Source organism: Rhinoderma darwinii, chromosome 6 (assembly GCF_050947455.1).
Source record: "Rhinoderma darwinii isolate aRhiDar2 chromosome 6, aRhiDar2.hap1, whole genome shotgun sequence".
In the NCBI taxonomy this organism is placed as follows: Eukaryota; Metazoa; Chordata; class Amphibia; order Anura; family Rhinodermatidae; genus Rhinoderma; species Rhinoderma darwinii.
In genome coordinates this window covers 17,873,980-17,899,162 of record NC_134692.1, presented here as the reverse complement: position 1 = coordinate 17,899,162, position 25,183 = coordinate 17,873,980, and the positions used below count along the sequence as shown (strand labels likewise).

Sequence of the window (25,183 nt, the reverse complement as noted above, 5' to 3'; positions counted from 1 at the left end):
ACTGCCGCCAGGGGCCCGGCCATAAATTTGAATAAAGGGGGGCCCGCTCTCCACTGCTGAAATTCATTTGCTCACAGGAGTGGGACTCTTATGATTTCACTTTGGTAAAAGGAAAAGGTCCAATTACGGAGCCGGGGCCCATTCTTTACACCAAAGTAAAACCATAAGGGCCCGCTGTTCATATAGTGCCCGCCCCCTTCTCCTCCTCCACAGCAGTGTGACAGCGTGTGTGGAGTAGACAAGGAGGGGAGACTTCATGAAGGCTGCGGTAGTCTTGAGTCCAGTGGAGGCGTCAAGCAGCAGCAACAGCAGCAGACTTCTGACACAGTGAGCAAGGCTTGAAATCAATGGTGATGGAAACGGAAACCTTTGGTTTCCGTTTGTGTTAGTCAGGGTCCCGTTTGGACGGAAAGCTCAGACGGAACGTTGGAACGGGACCCTGGCACATATGTGAACGAAGCCTTAGTAATGTCTGTGTCAGGCTGCTACTGCCCAGAGCCTCTTCCACATCATATACCCCCCAACAAAAAGCAACGTGTTACCCATGTCTGTACTATATCCTCTCAGCACTGCTTCATAGTCTTGTATCACTATCAGCAGTTCTTACCTCCTGCACTGTGTAACCAGAGGGAGAAGACAGGTTTATTGTCCCGTTACACATCACAGGGGATAAGAGCCGTGTTAGAGCTGTGGCTAGTGATACAATGCGGTGCTTCAGTGTCAAGAGGATACCATACAGCAGACGTGGGTGAGACACTTTGTTTATATGGGTGGTTTAGATGACATTGGGGGAGGGAGATGTTATTGGGTGGGAAGAGAATAGATGGTGTAGTAGGTAGGAGATAATCATGGCGGGTGGATGACACTGAAGGAGGCATTATACTAGGGAGATGATAACCGGGGGAAAAGAGAGGATACCTGAAGGAGGGGAGAAATTATACCTGGGGAGCGGTAGAGGAAGGAGAGAGGATACCTGGGGAGAGATCATAATGGCTATCTATACCTCTGAAAAGTGTTTTTTTTAAATAAAGTTTATTAGTGTGTGTTATGAAACGTTGTAAATACTTTTTATAAAAAAATATTTTAACTTTTTGAGATATAGCAGCTTTGTATCCTGTATACAGAGCAGCTGTATCGTGTGCTGAAACCCGTATCTGTCAGGTCCGGGGGACTGACGGGTTCAGTGTCGGCGGGTCAGGATCCACCTCTAAATTATGTCAGGATCCCATCTAAATTATGAACAGAGACACGCAGGACCCGCTGACACTGAACCCTTCAGTCCCGTGGCAGCAGGTAGGGGTCTGGTGGAAAAGAGTCTGAATTACTTAAGAGGTCTGATCTGGGGTCTGAATTTTTTTCTGGTTTGGGTTCTGAAATTATTTAAAGGTCTGGTGTCAGAATTAATTTTGTCGTGTGGTGTCTACACAGATGACGTGTGTGCTGCGTGAGAAGAGAAGGCGAAAAAAATCATCAAGGTGTGCTGCAGCAGCCAGAACTACACCTTGGTGAGTGACTGTGCTGTGTACAGGCAGCAGCTTCAGTGCCATCATTTTTGTTTATGTTGTCCCCCTGCAACCAGATTCTCTTCACATACACTGTTTCCATTTTTGCCCACCCCCCACAGAGTCCCTGTCTCTTCCCTGTCCCTCCAGAGTCCCTGTCAGGTTGCGTCTCCTCCTGGCCACCCTCCCACCCATGCCACTTTCTGTTCTCCCAGAAATCCCCTCCTCCTTCCCACACCAAGCCCTGGCACTGAGTCTCTCTGCCTTGCCCCCTGATACCCACCAGCTGTCTCTGCCCTGCCCCTCTAAAGAAACCCTACTAGTTTACTTACCCCCCACCCCTTTACTTTGTGCCCGCCCCAATAGTGACGGGGACCCAGACTCCTTGGCTGTATGGGGCCCAGAGATTTATGATAGCGGCCCTGTATATGGCAGTATTATGTGGGCATTTAAACGAGTATTCGTTGGATACTGCATATTATTTGGGCACTATATAGTTGTATTATGTAGACTGTATATAGAAGCATTATCTTGGCACTTTATGGTGGTATTATGTTGGCTGAAATTGTGAGAAAAATTGTCTAGAAATGCTTATTGTCCAGAGCCCCAATTTCTCTAAAAACATCCCTGTCTATGGGTTTATAACATGGAGCCCTATCGACTCTGTTTGATGCCATTCATGCTCCATGCACGTGATTCTGCCATATGCATGGGGCCGTACATTGAGTAGAGTAAGTAGAACATGAATATACAATATATACTGTATATAGATATAATATACTTTAAAAATATTCAAATAATAGTTTCCATAAGGGGAAGGAAATTTTTGGGAAAAATATGTACAAACAGATACCAGCTTTTCTGGGGACAACTGAAAAGTCATGTGGTAGTAATTCAATAACAAAGTTATTCCTACAAAAACATTTTTTTTTCTTTTGTGGCCACTTGGTAGTGCAGCGTTTCAATTTACAGCACCATCAAGAGGACTGTTAACATGTTTCCGAATATTGGCACTTACTATACTACACCTGTGACTGATATCCATTCAAAAGATCAAAGTGGAAGGCATGTTTTATGGCTGTACGTGTAATATATAGATGGAGCCAAAATAAATTAACCCTTTGAGGTTGCATCATACGTGCATCATGTTCACTATATGTTAGGATAATGTAGTACGTTCACATTCTGACCTATGTAAAAGCAATGTCAACGTATCATCCAAATGTCAAACTCTGCTCTGCTATATCTGTACATGGTGTGATTTTTTTAGTTCATATACAGTAGGCCATAAATATCCAGAGTATACGGCTTAAAAATCAGGGTCTCAAGGGGCTAACTTGAGGACTCCCTGGAGGTCCGAGGTTCTGACACAATAAATCGTAAATGCAATCCATACATCACATAAATAAATAAACTGCAACATTCACCCCAAATTTTTACTCCATGGTGCCTAAATTCAAGAGACTGCGATCCTATAAATATGGCCATTTTTTTGTAAAAGGGTTTACAGTAATCTTTGCTTTACTTAAAAATAATAACAATAAAAAATAATCCATACATACACTTTTGCCCACTTGTCCAGCTCTTCATCCAGATAGATTTTAACATTTTTTGGTAAAAGTCCAAGAGAATTCCCGCAAAAATATACACATTCCTCTTCTTCATTAACAAGAGATTTATCTGCTGGAATAAATGTATATAGACCTAAAATAAACACACAGTAATAACGGCTCAAACTGTATTATCGTAATGTATCTTTACCTATGGCTTACATTAGCCCATTAGTCATCAAATGATAAATCTACTATCTCTTTTTGTATCTATTTTTTTACCTCTACTGCTACTTGAATTGTTTTCAGCCTATTTTTTACTTTGTGCTGTGGAGACAACACTCTGTTGCTACAAGGAAACCATCAGCAAGAAGATTAGCTAATGCTGGTGTATCTTTTTAAGACTTAATTGTTCATTTATAATTCTGGCATGACCCTACCTTATTAGGGCATGTTCACATGTTGCGGAATTGCTGTGGAATTCCGCTGCGGACAGTCCGCACTGGAAATCCGCAGCAGACAGTCTGTCCATTGGTTTCCAAACCTTTTTATTTATCTTCGTGCAGACGTTGAGGACAACTCCGCTGCGAACCATGGGCTGCAGTGCGGAATTTGGTGTCTGCAGCATACACTGTTGCGTACTTGTGGCGTAATTTCTCCTTTGACTTCAATGGAGTTGCAAAATTACGCAATGAAATCCGCAGATGTTATGAGTGTTGCGTTGCGGATTGCTTTTACGAACAGGATATTTCATCATTCTGGCTGGACCTATGTGTTTCGAGGTCTATAGCCAGACTGAGATGGAATGTTTTAAAAGAGAGCAGGATGTACTCTTTACCTGAATCCGCAACGACTAATCCGCAGCAATTTACTGCACATTTTAGGCAAAGGCGCAAAGGAATCTGCAACGCGGATTATGTGCGGCATTGATGCGGATAGTGTCTGCAGACATACGCCACGTGTGACCATGCCCTTAGGGTCTATTTACAGGAGTCATTTTTTGTTGCAGTTTTTGTAATTTTCTGAATCGCAGCAAAACCATTTTTGTAAAAAACACAACCGTTTTGCTATGATTGAGGCAAAAACCACAACAAAAACACGAGTGGATGCACATGAGGAGATTTGTTGTAAAAATTTCAGTGACAGTCCCATTTATATAAGTCGGGCTTGTAGAAATCCATGTGCATGTTGCAGAAACAACACCATTCAGATGTATGGAATGGATGTTTCAGTTGCAGAAATTTCTGCAACAAATCTGCTGTATGTGAACATAGCCTTAAGGCCCTATTACATGGGCCAATGATCGGGCAACCGAGCGTTCATCAGAACGCTTGTTCATGATCATTGCCCTGTGTAATCAGGGCAACGATCAGCCGATGAACGAGCAAACGCTCGATCATCGGCTGATCTGTTTTTTTATGCAGAATTAAAAATCATCGTTGTCGGCAGCACATCTCGCTGTGTAGTCAGGGAGATGTGGTACCGACATGATGAAAATGTATACGATCGCTCGTCTCTATAAATTTCCAGTCATTGCTCAGTGTGAAAGGAGCAAAGGAGCGACAATCAACGAGCTCTCTCGTTGATCGGTGCTCGTTTACACGGCCCATGTCGGGCCATGTAATAGTACACTAAGGGTATGTTCACACGGCAGCGTCCGTTACGGCTGAAATTACGGGGCTGTTTTCAGGAGAAAACAGCTCCGTAATTTCAGGCGTAATGGCATGTTGAGACGCTTTTTCGCTGCGTCAATTATGGACGTAAATGGAGCTATTTTTCCATGGAGTCAATGGAAAACTGCTCCATTTACATCTGAAGAAGTGACAGGCACTTCTTTGACGCGGGCGTCTATTTATGCGCCGTCTTTTGACAGCGACGCGTAAATTTACATCTCGTGGGAACAGACCAACGTAAAACCCATTGCTTTCAATGGGCAGATGTTTGCCGACGCTATCGAGCAGCATTTTCGGACGTAAATCGAGTCGGAAAACGCCCGAATTACGTCCGTAAATAAGCCGTGTGAACATACCCTTACACTTAGAAAAGGATAATAATCACATTAAAGCAGTATTCATCACATATGAATTTTATACTCAGCAAACTCCAAAAATGTAATCAAATGCCTATATTAATGGCCTGCACCCTACACAACTTTATCTTTATTGTATCTTCTTACAACTGTAGATTATAAATAAGAATTGAACCCATGTGTGGAACACCAAAAGTGGAACCTAGTCACAACCCAGATATAACCTCTTCTACTGTCTAAGGCCTCATGCACACGAACATGCTTTTGCGGCCGCAATTCCCCCGAAAATCCACGGGAGAATTGCAGCCCCATTCATTTCTATGGGGCCATGCACACAACCGTAGTTTTTACGGTCCGTGCATAGCCCGGGAGCCCACACAGCAGAAAGAACGGACATGTCTTATTACGGCCGTGTTCTGCGGTCCGGGCTCATTGAAAATAATGGCAGCGGCCATGTGCACGGCCCGTGATTTGCAGGCGGCTCGCGGCTGACAGTCCGCTGCCGGCCGACCCGAAAATCACGGCCGTGCACATGGCTACGGTCGTGTGCATGAGGCCTAAGGGTTATCAAGAAAAGAGGGTCGATAGATCAGACCACACAGAGTTCGTTTGTAGTCTGTAACTTCAGAGACACATAGGATCTACACACATAAAACAGTAGGATATTTTTGCTTAATTTTCTTATTTAAACGCATTGGAGCAATACAAAACAAGTTTCTATAGCATATAAAGGTTCACATAGCCTTTAAGTTGGTACCTGGCTCATCCTTACTTCCAGGGCCCTGGAAGTAAGGATGAGCCAGGTACCACCCAGCGAACCTAGGCAAGTGCTGGGGCCCACTACACTTGGGGGGACCAACTCGGCCGCAGGATGCTTTACACTGCCGTCTATGAGTGGAATCCCCTCAGAGCGTTGCCGACCCTCTAGCCGAAGATTCCACTCCTAGAAGGAGCCCCTGATGTCACTGTCCATATATGGACAGGGATGTCGGGGGCTCCTCTGGGACCGGAGTCTCCGGCTAGAGTGTTGCCGGGGATTCCGTTCCTGGAGGTGCCCCTGCCGTCACTATCCATATATTGACAGTGACGTCAGAGGCTCCTCCTGGAGCAGAATCCCTGGCTAAAGCGTTACCGACACTCTGACCGGGGATTCCGCTCCTAGAGGGAGCCCCTGACATCACTGTCCATATATGGACAGTGAAGTCAGAGGCTCCTCCAGGAGAGAATCCCCAGGCCAGAGCGTCCGCAACGCTCTGGCTGAGGATTCCACTTCTAGAGGAAGCCCCAATGGTGCTATCTACAGGGGGTTGTGTGTGGCACGATCTGCAGAGGGCACTGTGGCACGATCTGCAGAGGGTGTGTGGCACTATCTATAGAGCGAACTGTCCCTATCTACAGAGGGCACTGTGGCACTATCTTCTAAGGGTGCTGTATATATGGAGGCAAAAACTGGGGGCTTAACTTCTCTATGGGGGCATAAACAGGGACTAACTTCTATATGGGAGCACAAACTTCCATTTTCCTGCCGCCGTGAGTTCCCCCGCAAAGGGGCCCACTAAGTCTGTGTTGCCCAAGGGCCCACATAAACCTGGAGCCGGCCCTGCTTACTTCATTATATTGACCCCTGTCTTGGTGGTCAAGGAACGTTTGCCCTTTTTACCTCTTGGCCTAGCTCCACTCCGTTTAGCTAAAATATATTTTTGTCTGGAGGTTTCTATTTCTGATTACATTTTACTCTGTTAATAAAAATATGCAGAATCAAAGCCAAAAGCTCCAATAACTTAATAATGTGTCTTACTTGTTGGCAAATCCTTAATCTTTGGAACGTGAAAACATTGTCTGAGATGCCTCAATTCATCTTCATTGTCTAAGTAGAGAGCGAGGTCCTCATCCAGCACACTGCATCCCAGCTGAGACGCTATGCTTTCTAAACTTGTTACAGGTGACATATGATTCGACATATTCATTATGATGGAAGGGACAAGTCTGAACCTGAAATACAGAAATACCCACATTGCACTCAATATATCATATACAACTAACGTACTCTCTCAGCATAATAAACATGTATATATAACAAATTTATTTAAAAGGGTTGTCATATGCCCTACTTGGGAAAATGGGGTTCATAGAGGGTTTTTTTTTTCACTAGGGACACGCCTCTATGTGCCAAAATGCACGTGTCACTCTGGCGAACCTCACTCGTCCACGCATTACATAAACGTACATTTATTTGAATGGCCGCCATGCGATGCTACGTTTTCTAAAGGAAATATCTTTTTTTTTTTAAATCAATCCAATTTTATTAACAAGAACAATAAGACATTGACAGTCATACAACATTTGTAGCAGCATCATATACAACAGTTCCCGCATGACATAAAAAACCCCAACATTGCTTCCCCCCCACCCCTGCACAGCCCCCATCAGTATCTCTAACAGTTACACTTGATACAGAAAAGAAAAACAATTCCATGAGCATGATCCCTCACTACCTCCCCTCCATCTGCTCCTAAAGTGACTACAATTGGTCCCTTAGAGGACTTGCGTCCGTATTCTGCTCAGTTCAGAAGACACCACCCCAGGACAGGCCAACCATCTTCCCCACTGCTTATCAAATTTCTTCTCAAGAAGAGTTGTGATCTCCTCTGCGCCAGACTGAGAGAAAGATGGCATGATGACGCTAATATCTCCTCCCACTCCTCTTTGGGCAAGGAACCAATATCCCGTTCCCATTTCACTCTCACCAGCTCCATCGGATCTCCCAGGTGTTTGGATAACAAGCTCTTATAAGCCATCGAGATCAGACCTTTAGACGTGTCCGCCCTAACTACATAGTCTAGGACCCATAGAGCACATACCGTCAGGTCCACCACAGTCGCCTGCGCCTGTAGGGCATGACGTATCTGTAAATATTGATAGAACATACTGTGTTCCAGTTGGAATTGGTCTTTCAACTGCTGGAAGGACCGTAGTACGGTATCATCATACAGGTGATGTAGACGCATAACCCCTGCCATTTCCCATTTTTGCATGCCCTCCAATTGACACATTTCCCATAGAACCGGATTATGCCATATGGGTGTATATTTAGTGCACATTCCTATGTTTAAAATCTGTTTGCATTGCCACCAGACTTTATGTATCAGGAGCAATGCTGGTTTAGTACTCGCCAATCTCTTATAGGTATGCGCTTCCAGGCCCTCCAGCGGGTTAAGTCCTCTCCCCATGTACGACAATAAACGTGCACTAGATCCCCAGTTCTCTGTGTCCTCCCATCCTTTAAAATGTTGGCTCTGAGCAGCCAGGTAGTATATCCAGGCATTCGGCAGAGCAACACCCCCTTCATCTTTTGGCAATTGTAATTTCTCCAATTTTATTCTTGGAACCCCTTTTTTCCAGACCACATCCCGAAAGAGATTATGCATTAGTCTAAACCAATGTTTGGGTATCCACAGGGCCGCCATCAGGGGGGTATTAGGGGTAGTGGTGTGAGGGGCCCGGCCAAACCTAATTGAAAGGGGGGCCCGGCCACTGCTGCGACTTGTCTTTGGTAGAAAAAAAACATTTTTTTCACCAAATGAATGTCGTGAGCTGTGGGCCCCCCCTCTCATGGGGGTCGTCAAACACCGCCGACCCGCACCCGCAAACTCGCGACCGTCCGAGCACGCACCCGGCAAAAGCGCGCAACCGCGACAGCACGGGCGCCCGCAGAAGCAACAGCACGCACGCTCGCAGCCTCGACAGCACGCGCGCGCACTTGCGATCGACCGAGCGCGCACCCGTGAACGCAGCGTGCGCGCACCCGCGAACGAAGCGCGCGCACCCGCGGACACACATGGACCCAACTTACCTGGAGCCTGGCTGGAGGTGAAGGACTGGACGTCTGGACCGAAGACCTCGCCTGGAAGACCTCGCCTGAAGGACCTCGCCTGAAGAGGACTGGAGTGGGAGCAGCAGCTCTTCTGACACGGTGAGTAAAGTGTGTCAAAGTGCTGTTTATGTATGGCCCTGTTCACACAAAGTATTTTGCAGGCAGAAAAAAAATCTGCCTCAAAATTCCTTAAAGAATTTTGAGGCAGATTTTGACCTGCCCACACTATCTTGCCGCGTTTTTTTGCTGCGTTTTTTGCCCGCTGCGATTGAGGACAGCAGGCAAAAAACGCCGCGAAAAATGCATTTTCTGCCTCCCATTGATTTCGATGGGAGGTCAGAGGCGGAACCGCGGCGAGAAAGGACGTGCTGATTTTTCTTTTTTCCGCAACGCGCGTGATTTTCACGCGCCTCGCACGGACCTATGTTACTCTATGGGGCCGTGCAGACTGTCAGTGATTTTCACGCGCCTCGCACGGACCTATGTTACTCTATGGGGCCGTTCAGACTGTCAGTGATTTTCACGCAGCGTGTGTCCGTGTGTCCGCTGCGTAAAACTCACGACATGTCCTATATTTGTGCATTGTTCGCGCATCACGCACCCATTGAAGTCAATGGGTGCGTGAAAATCACGCCCAACACTTCCGCAGCAGTATAAACTATGAATGAATACAGAAAAGCACCACGTGCTACAAACATACAAACAGAGTGTCATAATGATGGCGGCTGCGCGAAAATCACGCAACCGCGCATCATACGCTGCTGACACACGGAGCGGTTATGGACCTTTTGCATGCGCAAAATGCCACGTTTTTTGCGCGCGCAAAAAGCACACGCTTGTGTGAATCCGGCCTTAGGGTAGGAACACACTCGGCATGAACGCTGCGGATTTTATGCAACACATTTTATTGTGGAAAATCCGCAGCGTATTACAGACGCAGCAGAGTGGATGAGATTTGAACAAATCTCATCCACACGCTGCAAAAAAAAATGGACCTGCCGTGTGGCTTTTGGCTTTTTAAGCAGCAGCATGTCAATGTATTCTGTGGAATCGCTGCTCCTCTGTTGCGGAAATGCTGCGGTTCTGCCGCAAAAATCACAAATGAGAAAAAAAAAGAAGGTACTTTTTTAAATTGATAAAGTTTAGACTTACCCCGGCCGTAGCCCTGGTGACGCGATCCTCTATTCTTAGCGCAGCCCCGCCACCTGTCATGACGTTTCATCCCATGTGACTGCTGCAGCGGTCACATGGTCTACAGCGTCATCCCAGGAGGCGGGGCTACGTTCAGGAGAGATGCGTCGCCAGGACTACGGCCGGGGCAAGTCTAAACTTTTTTTTCCCTGCAGGATTCCCGCAGCGGACACGCCTCACGAAACCTGCGCCACTATTTGGTGCGGTTTTGCTGGCAGAATTCCCTGCGGCTGCCTGGGCGGATAAGCTGTGTAGTTTTACTCAGCATATCCGCCTAGTGTGTCCCTTATGATGTCGCTCCTGGAGCTGCTGCCGGTCTTTAAATAGGCAGTTGGTCCAGTAGAATTTGGAATTATTTTTTTTTGTGAACCAGCTTAAAAAAATACAAAACTTTTGTGTTAGGGCCTGTTCACATCACCGTTTGCTTCCATTCCGGGGTTCCGTCTGAGGTTTCCGTCGGGTGAACCCCGCAACGGAAAGTGACAGCACAGCTTCCGTTTCAGTCACCATTGATCTCAATGGTGACGGAAACATCGCTAATGGTTTCCGTTCGTCACCATTCTGGCTGGTTTTCGGACGGAATCAATAGCGTAGTCGACTGCGCTAATGGTGATGGAAACGGAAGCTGTGCTGTCACTTTCACTTTCCGTTGCGGGGTTCACCTGACAGAAACCTCAGACGGAACCCCGGAACGGAAGCGAACGGTTATGTGAATAGGCCCGAACACAAAAGTTTTGTATTTTTTTAAGCTGGTTCACAAAAAAAAATAATTCCAAATTCTACTGGACCAACTGCCTATTTAGAGACCGGCAGCAGCTCCAGGAGCGAAAACATAAGGGACACACTAGGCGGATATGCTGAGTAAAACTACACAGCTTATCCGCCCCGGTAGCCGCAGGGAATTCTGCCAGCAAAACCGCACCAAATAGTGGCGCAGGTTTCGGGAGGCGTGTCCGCTGCGGGAATCCTGCAGGGAAAAAAAAGTTTAGACTTGCCCCGGCCGTAGTCCTGGCGACGCATCTCTCCTGAACGTAGCCCCGCCTCCTGGGATGACGCTGTAGACCATGTGACCGCTGCAGCGGTCACATGGGATGAAACGTCATGACAGGAGGCCGAGCTGCACTAAGAATAGAGGATCGCGTCACCAGGACTACTGCCGGGGCAAGTCTAAACTTTTTTATAAATTTAAAAAAGTGCCTTTTTATTTTTTCTCATTTGTGATTTTTGCGGCAGAACCGCAGGATTTCCGCAACAGAGGAGCGGCGATTCCACAGAATACATTGACATGCTGCGGCTTAAAAAGCCAAAAGCCACACGGCAGGTCCATTTTTTTTGCAGCGTGTGGATGAGATTTGTTCACATCTCATCCACTCTGCTGCGACTAATACGCTGCGGATTATCCACAATAAAATCTGCTGCATAAAATCCGCAGCGTTCATGCCTAGTGTGTTCCTACCCTAAGGCCGGATTCACACAAGCGTGTGCTATTTGCGCGCGCAAAAACGTGGCCTTTTGCGCATGCAAAAGGTCCATAACAGCTCCGTGTGTCAGCAGCGTATGATGCGCGGCTGCGTGATTTTCGCGCAGCCGCCATCATTATGACACTCTGTTTGTATGTTTGTAGCACGTGGTGCATTTCTGTTTTCATTCATAGTTTATACGGCTGTGGAAGTGCTGGGCGTGATTTTCACGCACCCATTGACTTGAATGGGTGCGTGATGCTCGAACAATGCACAAATATAGGACATGTCGTGAGTTTTACGCAGCGGACACACGGACACACGCTGCGTGAAAATCACTGACAGTCTGCACGACCCCATAGAGTAACATAGGTCCGTGCGAGGCGCGTGAAAATCACGCACGTTGCACGGATGTATTACACGTTCATCTGAATAAGCCCTAACAATAAGGCCCAGTTCACAGAGTTTTTGGCCCTTGATATTGACTCGGACACTGCGTCAGAATCAGCACCAAACAACTTCCAAAACCGCCTCCCATTGATTTAATCTTAAATCAATGGGAGCCAGTCGCGGAAAAAAGAAAAAGCAGCACGTCCTTTCTTGCCGCGGTTCCGCCTCTGACCTGCCATCGAAATCAATGGGAGGCAGAAAATGCATTTTTCCCTGCGTTTTTTGTCTGCTGTCCTCAATCGCCGTGGGCAAGAAACGCGGCAAGATAGTGTGGGCAGGTCAAAATCTGCCTCAAAATTCGGTGCGCGGTTCCAGGCGGTCGCGGGTGCGCATGCGCGGGAGTTTGCGGGTGCACGCGATCGGTCGCACGAGCGGCGGTCTTTGACGGCCCCCATGACGACCCCCATGCTACCCAGGGCCGCCATCAGGGGGGGTATTAGGGGTACTGATGTGAGAGGCCCGGCCAAACCTAATTGAAAGGGGGGCCCGCAGCTCACGACATTCTTTTGGTGAAAAAAATGGGCCCCATTGCAGGGGCCTGTTTTTTTTCTACCAAAGGCAAGTCGCGGCAGTTTGCCGGGCCCCCCTTTCAATTAGGTTTGGCCGGGCCTCTCACATCAGTACCCCTAATACCCCCCCTGATGGCGGCCCTGGGTACCATGATATAGTTCTGGACGGAGTACCGTTAACAGGCGGTGCCACGGTAGGGGGGCCCAGAAAATTTAGCTGTAGGGGGCCCTGAAATTCCTGATGGCGGCCCTGGGTATCCATACCGGGGAATTATGGAGAATGTACAGTACCTGGGGCATAAGAATCATCTTGATTAAGTTGGTCCTCCCCAAAACAGAGAGAGGGAGCCTATTCCAGGTCTCCACCTTATCTTTAACCTTGGACAACAGTGGCAAAACATTTAAGGTCATATAGTCGTTAACCCGAGACGTCACCTTAACCCCCAAGTATGTAAACTCTGATACTACTGGAACACGGGGTCCCACTCCATTGTCCACAATATTGACCGGGTCAAGTGGCATAAGAGCTGACTTGTTCCAGTTAATATTTAATCCTGAAAATACGCCAAATCTAGTGATTGTGTCCAGTACCACCGCCAGAGTGTTCTCAGTGTCTGTCAGGTATATCAAAATATCATCCGCATATAGAGAGATCTTTTCCTCCAATTCCCCATATTGCAGGGCTCGTATGCACTCCTCTTGTCGTATGAGACAAGCTAACGGTTCCACCGCCAGAGCAAACAGCAAAGGTGACAGTGGGCACCCCTGGCGCGTTCCCCTAGCCAGCGAAAACTTTCCAGACAGTGCTCCATTCACCCGGATTCGGGCTGTAGGGGCCACATACAGCAACTGCACCCATTTCACAAAGTTAGGGCCCAATCCCACTAAGGGAAATATCTAGTCAAAATTGGTTTCCCACCGTATCCTCCTGATAGTTAGGGGTTATAGAACCAGAGACAGCTTCCATTCAAAAAGGGGTTGTCACATTAGGACAACCCCTTTAATCACACCAACCAATCAGCTGTTAGAATTGAACTATTTAATGCTAATTAAGAAAATAAATAATAATGATGTAATATTGAATCAATTAGTTGGTTAGTAACTATACAACTATAAGTTTTTATGTGTGTCAAGCTGGTGTGCTCCTTTTTTTCATTGTTAGGCCAGATTCAAACGAACGAGTGCAAACTCGAATGTGAAAAACGGCTGTTTTTCACATACCCGTTGCGACCGTGCGAGTCTTGTTTTCAGGGATCCTCATAGACTTGAGTCTATCAAGAGATCCGTGAAAACGGAAGAAAATAGCACATATATTTTTCAACGGACCCTTCACACAGTCCGTTGAAACAACGGCCGTGTGAACGGCCCCATTGAAATACCTGCGTCCGTGTGACGGCCGTTGTTTTAACGCCCGTCACAGGGACGTATACTATGGTGGTCTGAATTAGGCCTTACAGTATGGTTTCAACATTGTTGCAGCTAGGTATTGTTGTGTCTATGACAAACATATTCCCACACCAGCAAATTTGTGTCAGACTCTTTTTTTTTTTTTTTCCTGACTTGTAAGTGCCAATTAATTTGACTACCCTCTATTACCTGATCTTCCCTGGTCAAAGAAGGGGCAATTCTATTTGTGTCTATGTATATATATATATATATATTTTTTTTTTATGTGTGTGCGCGTGGGTGTGTATACGGATGTAGCCATCTTGACTCTGAGAACTTGCTGCAGCGTGATATCACACAACAAAAGCCATTGAAAAAGTCGAGATAAGGCTTTGTTCACATCTGCGTTGTGGTCCCGTTCTGACGTTCCATCTGAGGTTTCCGTCAGAACGGGACCCTGAAAAGACACAAACTCACACCGACGGAAATCAGAGGTTCCCGTTTACATCCCCATTCATTTCAATGGTGACGGAGCCGGTGCCTGTGGTTTCCGTTTGTGTCTGTTGTGCTCCGCACCCGTCGTTTTGCCGGAAGCAATAGAGAAGCAATAGCGTAGTCGACTACGCTATTGCTTCCGGCAAAACGACGGGTCTGGTGCACAACAGAGACAAACGGAAACCACAGGCGGCTCCGTCACCATTGAAATCAATGGTGATGGAAACGGAAACCTCTGGTTTCCGTCGGTGTGAGTTTGAGTCTGCTCAGGGTCCCGTTCTGACGGAAACCTCCGATGGAACGTCAGAAAGGGACCCCAAAGCAGATGTGAACGAAGCCTAAGGGATCTTTCAACTGTGTATTTAATGCATTAAAAGTCAAGATAAAGACGGCTACATGTGTATAAATATATATATGTTTGTGTGTGTGTGTGTGTGTGTGTATATATATATATATATATATATATATATATATATATATTTATATTTACATAGTACGGTTGAAAAAAGACATATGTCCATCAAGCTCAACCAAGGGATGGGAAAAAGAGGAGGGATGAAACAAAAAATCAACACATTCACACACACACACACACACACACACACACACACACACACACACACACACACACACACACACACACATACTAGTCCTGCTCAATGAATTAGAATATCATCAAAAAGTTTATTTATTTCAGTAATTCAATTCAAAAAGTGTCTCTCATATATTCTATAGATTCATTACACACAGAGTGATCTATTTCCAGCATTTTTTTCTTTTAATGTTGATGATTATGGTAATAGTTACGCCTCATGCACACGACCAAGTGCGCCGTCCGAGTCCCGTCAGTGATCCGAGGAAAGATAGGACATGTTCTATCTTTCCTCGGATCTGAGACTCGGACCATTTTTCACGGACCCGATTCACCCGTCAAAGTGAAATGGGTCTATGAAGATGATCGGGTGCCACTCGGATGCCGTTAAAAACGGCCAGAGTGGCACAACGGTCGTGTGCAAGAGGCGTTAATGAAAACCCAAAATTTAGTATCTCAGAAAATTAGAATATTATTTAAGCCCAATTTCAAAAATTTTTAATACTGAAATGTTGGCCTACTGAAAAGTATGTACAGTATATGCGCTCAATACTTGGTCGGGGCTCCTTCTGCATGAATTACTACATCAATGCTTCGTGGCATGGAGGTGATCAGCCTGTGGCACTGCTGAGGTGTTATCAATGCGGCGTGGCATGGAGGCGATCAGCCTGTGGCACTGCTGAGGTGTTATCAATGCGGCGTGGCATGGAGGTGATCAGCCTGTGGCACTGCTGAGGTGTTATCAATGCGGCGTGGCATAGAGGTGATCAGCCTGTGGCACTGCTGAGGTATTATCAATGCGGTGTGGCATGGAGGCGATCAGCATGTGGCACTGCTGAGGTGTTATCAATGCGGCGTGGCATAGAGGTGATCATCCTGTGGCACTGCTGAGGTGTTATCAATGCGGCGTGGCATGGAGGTGATCAGCCTGTGGCACTGCTGAGGTGTTATCAATGCGGCGTGGCATAGAGGTGATCAGCCTGTGGCACTGCTGAGGTGTTATCAATGCGGCGTGGCATAGAGGTGATCAGCCTGTGACACTGCTGAGGTGTTATGGAGGCCCAGGTTGCTTTGATAGCAGCCTTCAGCTTGTCTGCATTGTTGGGTCTGGTCTCTCATCTTCCTCTTGACAATACCCGGTAGATTCTCTATGGGATTTAGGTCAGACGAGTTTGCTGGCCAATCAGGCGCAGCGATACTGTGGTTATTACACCAGGTGTTGGTACGTTTGGCAGTGTGGGCAGGTGCCAAGTCCTGCTGGAAAATGACATCAGCATCTCCATAAAGCTTGTCAGCAGAGGGAACTGTGTGTGTGTGTGTGTGTGTGTGTGTGTGTGTGTGTGTGTGTGTGTGTGTGTGTGTGTGTGTGTATGTATGTATATACATATTGTGTATATATAGAAATAGCAATGTATGCAATACCTTAATACATATGTGTAGGATCATCAAATGTAAATCATCACTATAAAAGTAAAAAAAAAGTTGCAGCACGGTGCAAGAAACCAGCGACACAAGGTCCAACTTTTGACTTCTGTAATGAAATCCTACACAAGATCTCTGATACATAATTATAAATACCTTGATATTAGTATCGAGCTTAACATAAGCTTTCTACCTGGTCCTCAGTTACATTAATGTCCTACATAATAAGGTAGAAATCTGTTTAGAAGAACTCTCTACCCTGACACTGGATACATACCATACATACATATATACTTACAATGAAGTGTGTATATAGTTAGCTTATTCATACATACAGTGGATAATGTCATTCTGGACGTACCTCACTATTGGTGTATCAAAAGCTGAAGAGTAACAAAGATCACAATGTATTTCTTCCTGTCCTGATGATTTGCACTGGTACAATCTTTGCAGCTATGACTCTGAAAATCACACCCTCTGGTCAGCAAATATCTGCATGGTATCAAAGGTTATTTTACTCAGGCTGCAAATAGAGGAACATGAAAAGCTGAGCGTTTGTAAACACTTTTTTGCAGAGTAATCATTTTATGGGAATAACACACAGATATGTGTCTTACTATTAAAACTCCAGGAGGCGTCATACAATAATGTCACTATTAAAGGGACTGTCTCATTCAGACAAGCCCTGTCCATTTACCCTATTTATCTGAGTCACCGCCATGTAAGAAAACATAACCCCCGCAGGAGTCTCTGTAGGGGAAATGACTGGATGGTGGCTGTTTTCCCTGGGAAAAACAAAAAGTTATTTGCTAAGGGATGGCGAGGGCTGGACAGGTGGCGATTAACTGATCGCCACACCGGCTCCATTCTCAAAGGGGGTGAGGCAACCTCTTTAATCTGAACCCTGACGATGCATTAGCTGTATATCGCCACATGGCTGGATATTAATAAAAACCTCAAACTTCTGCTGTTATAATTTACCCCTTCTAGAGTAATTTTGCCTCCATTGCATGATCACTTTTTGTAAGAATATGCTGCATACCATTTAACAGTAAGTTGACAAGCATCTCTTTGCCAAGGTTTTAATGCAATAAGATGGTGCTAAGGGAAGCACTTTTGCTTAGATAATGATATAGACTGAGATAACACTACATTCCTGCAGAGCCGCCCTTGGGGGTTTGCAACCTGTGCTGTTGCAAAGGGTGCATCACCTGTCACTACTAAAAGGGGCGCCACAGGTCCTAATTAACTGTACTTCCGGAGTTTGCACCCATCTCACACAAGGTGGCCAAATCTATAGAGAAAGAGATGCACATTCTCTCCCTGTAAACAATGTAGGCACAGGAAGTACTCTTACCTTGCACTGCCACCTTGCTACTCCCTGTAATTGATGTTGCTTCAGATGGTACTGCCTCCCTGTCTCTCCATGTAAATGATGTAGGTACAGATAGCACTGCCTCCTTGTCTCTCCATGTAAATGATGTAGGTGCAGATAGTACTACCTCACTGTCTCTCCATGTATATTATTTAGATACAGATAGTACTATCACCCTGTCTCTCCATGTAAATGATGTAGGTACAGATAGTACTGCCTCCCTGTTTCTCCATGTAAATTATGTAGATACAGATAGTACTACCTCTCTGTCTCTCTCTATAAATTATGTAGGTTCAGATAGAACTGCCCCTTCATCTCTCCCTGCAAATGTTGAATGTATAGGTAGTATTACCTACATATCTTTTCCTGTAAATGATGTAGGCATAGGTAGCATAACCTCCTTATCTTGCCCGGTAAATTACGCAGGTATAGGTAGCATTATATCTTTATCTCCCCCTGTAAATGATGTAGTTACAGATACAGAAGCACTGCCACCCTGTCTCTCTTTGTAAATGATGTAGGTAAAGATTGCACTGTCTCCTTATCTCTTCCTGTAAATGATATAGGCATAGGTAGAACTGTCTCCCTGTCTATCCATGTAAATGATGTAGGTATAGGTAGCACTGTCTTGCTGTCTCTCCATGTAAATAATAGATAGTACTGCCTCACCGTCACTTCCTGTGAATGATGTAAGTATATATTATACTGCCTCCCTGTCACTACATGTAAATTATGTAGGCACAGATATTACTGCCTCCTTATGTCTTCCTGTAAATGATGTAGGCACAGATTGTACTGCTTCCCGTTCCACCCTGTACATTATGTAAATGCAGATAGTACTGTCTCCCTGTCTCTCATGTAAATGAAGATAGTACTGCTTCCCATCTCTCCCTGTAAATGATGTAGCTGCCAGTAGCACTGCCTTCCCGTCTTTCCCCCCTAGCCAAGCTGGCAGAGATAATAATGTTATAACGGAGCTGGACTGAAAGCTGGGTGAAGTACGGTTATGACATGGGTGGCAGGCATGGGTTAACTAGCTAGGTGGGAGGGAGTTAGTGAAGTTGTGCAGATAGGTTGGTTTGAATTAGTCAGGAAGGAGTTAGGGGATAGGCATATATATATATATATATATATATATATATAGATATATATATATATACAGTGAAGGAAATAAGTATTTGATCCCTTGCTGATTTTGTAAGTTTGCCCGCTGTCAAAGACCTGAACATTCTAGAATTTTTAGGCTAGGTTAATTTTACAGCAGTCAGACGTTTTTTGTAGTTGATGATGAGGTTTGCACACATGTTAGATGGAATTTTGGCCCGCTCCTCTTTGCAGATCATCTGTAAATCATTAAGATTTCGAGGCTGTCGCTTGGCAACTCGGATCTTCAGCTCCCTCCATAAGTTTTCAATGGGATTAAGGTCTGGAGACTGGCTAGGCCACTCCATGAGCTTAATGTGCTTCTTTTTGAGCCACTGCTTTGTTGCATTGGCTGTATGTTTCGGGTCATTGTCGTGCTGGGAGACCGAGCCACGAGCCATTTTTAATGTCCTGGTGGAGGGAAGGAGGTTGTCACTCAGGATTTGACGGTACATGGCTCCATCCATTCTCCCATTGATGCGGTGAAGTAAGTCCTGTGCCCTTAGCAGAGAAACACCCCCAAAACATAATGTTTCCACCTCCATGCTTGACAGTGGGGACAGTGTTCTTTGGGTCATAGGCAGCATTTCTCTTCCTCCAAACACGGCGAGTTGAGTTAATGCCAAAGAGCTCAATTTTAGTCTCATCTGACCACAGCACCTTCTCCCAATCACTCTCAGAATGATCCAGATGTTCATTTGCAAACTTCAAACGGGCCTGTACATGTGCCTTCTTGAGCAGGGGGACCTTGCGGGCACTGCAGGATTTTAATCCATTACGGCGTAATGTGTTACCAATGGTTTTCTTGGTGGCTGTGGTCCCAGCTGCCTTGAGATCATTAACATGTTCCCCCCGTGTAGTTTTCGGCTGAGCTCTCGCCTTCCTCAGGATCAAGGATACCCCACGAGGTGAGATTTTGCATGGAGCCCCAGATCGATGTCGATTGACAGTCATTTTGTATGTCTTCCATTTTCTTACTATTGCACCAACAGTTGTCTCCTTCTCACCCAGCATCTTACTTATGGTTTTGTAGCCCATTCCAGCCTTGTGCAGGTCTATGATCTTGTCCCTGACATCCTTAGAAAGCTCTTTGGTCTTGCCCATGTTGTAGAGGTTAGAGTCAGACTGATTAATTGAGTCTGTGGACAGGAGTCTTTTATACAGGTGACCATGTAAGAGCTGTCTATAATGCAGGCACCAAGTTGATTTGGAGCGTGTAACTGGTCTGGAGGAGGCTGAACTCTTAATGGTTGGTAGGGGATCAAATACTTATTTCTCTGTGCACAATGCAAATAAATATATATCATTTTGACAATGTGATTTTCTGTTTTTTTTAAATATAATCTATCTCTCACTGGTAAAGTGAACCTAGCCTAAATATTCTAGACTGTTCATGTCTTTGACAGTGGGCAAACTTACAAAATCAGCAGGGAATCAAATACTTATTTCCTTCACTGTATATATATATATATATATATATATATATATACTAGCGCAGGAAGGGTTCGAGAAAAATTGAGTCCCGGCAGCCCCTCCTTTAATTGTTTTCTATATCCGGGGTCATGTGTATGGGATATGGGGACGAGGGACACAATTAGTTACTTTTTTGCACTTGTATTGTTGAGTCAGTCATTGAGTGACCGAGATGCCAGGTACGCAAATACTGTAAAATAACTATGTTCAGCTCCTATAATAATGGCTTTCATACAAATGTCTCTGTTATATTAATTGTGAGAGTAAATATGTGATGTACATTATTGAGTGTTCAGAATGTCAGTAAAACTGTCAGTTGCACCATCAGAAAATTGAAATGAGAATATGGGAGCATATCTACAAATATTCTTTGTTCTCATCCATCTGGTGCAGCCAGACACTTTTCTAACACACTATGGCATTTTAAGCACATTAGTTTTGTATGGCATAGAAAGGGTCAATAGACCAATTGTAGGCGAAGATTGCCGCCGATGCCTGCTACGAATTTTTCAGTTAAATACCAAATTTCCTTCTGGCCTTACCTACAAAAATGACTAATATGTCATATGTTGTATGGATTTATTTGTTGCTTTACACTTGAACTAATGTTGGCTCATTCAATGCTAATTTGCCGTAGTTAGCCAACAAGGCGTAAACTACCCTCAAGTTGCCTGACACTGATTGGTCAGCATCAGATGCAGGAAAGCTAGCTCCACCCGTTGGCTACCTACAGCAAGTTAGCATGTAGGGAGGCAACACAACAGCCATATCTCTGGAACGGGGGTCCAGAAAAAAACAAAACAGTGCTGGAATCAGGGAGACAGCGCTATTCAGGCCAGTTAATCAGTTCAACTTATTTGACCTAGTGAGAGCTCCTCTTTAAAAAATGCCTCTAGGTCTTTTCCGGGTAGTTATAGACCAGAAAGCTTAACTTCCATCGTGGAAAAAAAAAATGTTTGAGGGGCTATTGAGGGACTATATACAGGAGTATGTGACAGAAAATAGTATTCAAAGTGTCAGTCAGCACAGATTTACTAAGGACAGAAGATGTCAAACCAACCTGACTTGTTTTTATGCGCCTCTTCATAAAAACAAATCAGGTTGGTTTGACAACTTCTGTCCTTAGAAGTCTGGACAGAGGGGTCGCTGTGGATATTGTGTTTTTGGATTTTGTAAAGGCATTTGACACTGTCCCTCATAGACGTCTGATGGGTAAATTAAGGACTATAGGTTTAGAAAGTAAAGTTTATAATTGGATTAAAAATTGGCTCAAGGACGGTATCCAGAGAGTTGTGGTCAATGATTCCTACTCTGAAAGGTCCCTGGTTATAAGTGGTGACCCCAAGGTTCAGTGCTGGGACCACTATTATTCAACTTATTTATTAATGATATAGAGGATGGGATTACTAGCACTATTTCTATTCTTAAATCACACCAAGCTATGTAGTAATGTTCAGTCTATGGAAGATGTTCATAAGTTACAAGCCGACTTGAACCTACTGAATGTTTGGGCATCCACTTGGCAAATGATGTGGATAAATGTGAAGTTATGCATCTGGGTATTAATAGTTTGCAGGCATCATATGTCCTATGAAGAGCTAAACCCTGATAGTCACTTGTTGAGAAGGATCTGGATGAACTTGTAGGTCATAGACTGAATAGCAGCACAATGTCAACCAGCTGCTTCTAAGGCCACAAGGATAGTGTTGTGTATTAAAAGAGGCATGGACTCGCGGGACAGGGATGTGATATTACCACTTTACAAAGCATTAGTGAGGCCTCATCTAAAATATGCAGTTCAGTGGAGTTGGAAAAAATACAAAGGAGAACAACTAAACTAATAAGGGGCATGGAGAATCTTCTTTATGAAGAGAGATAAAAGAACTAAACCTATTTACCCTTGAAAAGAGACGACTAAGGGGGGGACATGATTAACTTATATAAATATATAAATGGCCCGTACAAAAAAAAAAGTTGTTTCATGTTAAATCCCCTCAAAAGACAAGGGGGCGCTCCTTCCATTTAGAGAAAAAAAAAAAGGTCAATCTCCAGAGGCGACAAGTCTTCTTTACCATAAGAGCTGTAAATCTGTGTAATAACCTACTTCAGGAGCCGGTCACAGCAGGAACAGTAGATGTCTTCATAAAAGGCTAATGGGGCTAATCCTAATGCGTATTTTGTGGCACAACAAGCTGCACATCTGCATCAGTAATTTGAGTGTCGGCCTCGGATTTCGGCCATGGATCCTGTAGTAATTACAGTGTGAATGGCTCCTTACTGGCCAGGCAAAGAATGTACGGGCTTCTCTATGGGGCTAATTAAATTGTACTGTTAGCTATTTTCTTACTTTGCCTATATTATATGTACAGCCATATAAAGAAACTACAAATAGTGCAAAATAAAGTATGTATGGTCGGTAATGGTTTTAGGTTTGAAAATGTGACACGTACATGTATTCCCGAGAGAGAATATTCTTAGCAATTTTTCTCAAACATTATGTTAACCATTAGGAGTGCAAATATGCTCAATCCCAACAAAGGAGATTGCACAATTATTCCAGCGGAGTCAGGCAGAATTGTGGGAATGATGTGATTCCCCCAGCAATGGAAGAACTAACGGCCGTCTGAGGGATTGCTACAGCAAGTCTCATTTAGCATTAAGGCAAAAACGTGTGCAATTTTATTTTAATTGTAACACCGCGGGTGTAGTTCAGCTCTCCAGGCAATAATGCTATCAGAACATTTTAGACACTGAGCTGCCCAAAGTGTTTACCTGTCTCCCGTGATGAAGAGGTTCTGCATGATGCTGCATGAAGGGCTGTACGGTAATATAGGAACATGGGCCACTCAGGACAAAATGGAGGTTGTGTGTTAACCCTTCCCTTGACAGCCACCACATATTTCTTGCCAGATCCTGAAAGATAAATTAAAGGATATCTGTTACTTGTTACTTAAATGGTTACTAACTTTTTAACAAACTTTGCATAAATTAATAGTACAAGCAAATGTGAGAAACTTTGTACTATATCTTATTACAGAAAAATGACTTTTCTACACTTATCAGGTTCCTCTCCTCACTCCTCTCCTCACCCCCTCCAAACTGTTCACTCACTCTGAATTTACCAATTTTTCTTTCTCCTCAAGACCAGTTGGACTATCAGCTCACTGGGGAATCAGGTTAACAGTCTATGGGGAGGGGAGGAGGGAGCAGAGTGAGAGAGACCCAGAGAGACATTCCGGGACTCTGTTGCAGCTTCTAGTAAGTGTTATATCTCACTCTAGTGCTAGATTCTCAGCTACACTGCTCAATCTCCTCCATGCTACTGTTGCTTCTATATATGCGATAGTGCATGTGTGCTGTGTATGGCTGACATGATAGCATTTAGGCTCCACCCACTAGCTCAGCTGAGAAAGCTGAGAATTATAGATTTTTTTCTGCATAGTGCTTACTGTAAAAGATACACTTCCAATAATGCAATTCACCAGAGAAAGCTCTGTGTAGAGATATAGGCAGCAATAAAAATTTCAGATTTCAGCTCTGAAGCCATCAGAATTGTGAATGCAGTTCTATAAATATAACTCCAGATCAGGACATTCTTCTTTTAGCCAGGAGAGAGCAGCTCTTGCTCTGGGGGATACGGCCCATCAATGTGGCTCTCTGCTCTGATAAATAGAAGGGAGTCCTGAATGGGGGAACCCCTCCAAAAATTCTCTAATAAGGCATGTGGATGGGGGTTGTCTTCCTGAGACCACCCCTTTAAATTGAGAACAAGAATAAATAAATCAGTGTATTTTTTATTTTGAAATAAAAATAATTTCTCTCTAAAATTCACGAATTACAAGGCCATGCTGTAATCGTCTGTCCTGTTGTCAAAATGTCTCACCACAACAAACCTCTCACATTTATCAATAATCCTCCTCTACAGCTTTGACCTTCTTCATCCTTGGATGTCTTCTTCTTACTCCCAAGTCATTGGGATTTATTTTTGAGACAAATTTTTAAATCCTTTTTGGTGTTTATGACTTGGATATCCCAATAATCGCTGTGACACTACAGATACTGTTCCACAGATATATCTACGTTATAGCATTATAAGTTGTACCTAAATGGACTGCCTTGTGGTAACGATTGTGGTGACACACATGTTGGAACTTTTTTATGTGAGATATCAGTGTGAAACAAGAAATAATTAACCCCTTCCCTCTTTAGCCACTTTTGACCTTCCTGACAGAGCCTCATTTTTCAAATCTGACATGTTTCACTTTATGTGGTAATAACGTTGAAATGCTTTCACCTATCCGGGCGATTCTGAGATTGTTTTCTCGTGACACATTGGACTTTAAGATAGTGGTAAAATTTGGTCGATACATTCAGTATTTAATTGTGAAAAACACGAAAATATAGTGAAAAATTGCAAAAATTAGCATTTTTCTCAATTTAAATGTATCTGCTTGTAAGACAGGCAGTTATAACACACACAAGTGTTGCTAATTAACATCCCCCACATGTCTACTTTAGATTGGCATCGTTTTTTGAACATCCTTTTATTTTTCTATGACCTCACAAGGCTTAGAACTTTAGCAGCAATTTCTCACATTTTCAAGAAAATTTCAAAATGCTATTTTTACAGGGGCCAGTTCAGTTGTGAAGTGGTTTTGAGGGCCTTATATATTAGAAACCCCCAAAAAGTCACCCCATTTTAAAAACTTCACCCCTCAAAGTATTCAAAACA

The 25,183-nt window shown here is 44.4% G+C and overlaps 1 protein-coding gene across 3 annotated transcripts in view; it reads right to left on the bottom strand.

Moving 5' to 3' along the window:
• Positions 1–16,926, bottom strand: part of KYNU (kynureninase) — an 82,687-nt gene extending 65,761 nt beyond the window's left edge. The window contains exons 1-3 of one of the 3 annotated variants that reach the window (XM_075829242.1): positions 16,822–16,926; positions 6,880–7,073; positions 3,065–3,206 (exon numbers count right to left, since the gene is read on the bottom strand). In XM_075829242.1, coding sequence (XP_075685357.1) covers positions 3,065–3,206; positions 6,880–7,048 — 311 coding nt within the window. In that variant the 5' untranslated portion in view covers positions 7,049–7,073; positions 16,822–16,926. The remainder of the gene's footprint in view (positions 1–3,064; positions 3,207–6,879; positions 7,074–16,821) is intronic. The other 2 variants (XM_075829243.1, XM_075829244.1) reach the window with 2 other exon arrangements.
• Between the last annotated feature and the right edge of the window lie 8,257 nt (positions 16,927–25,183).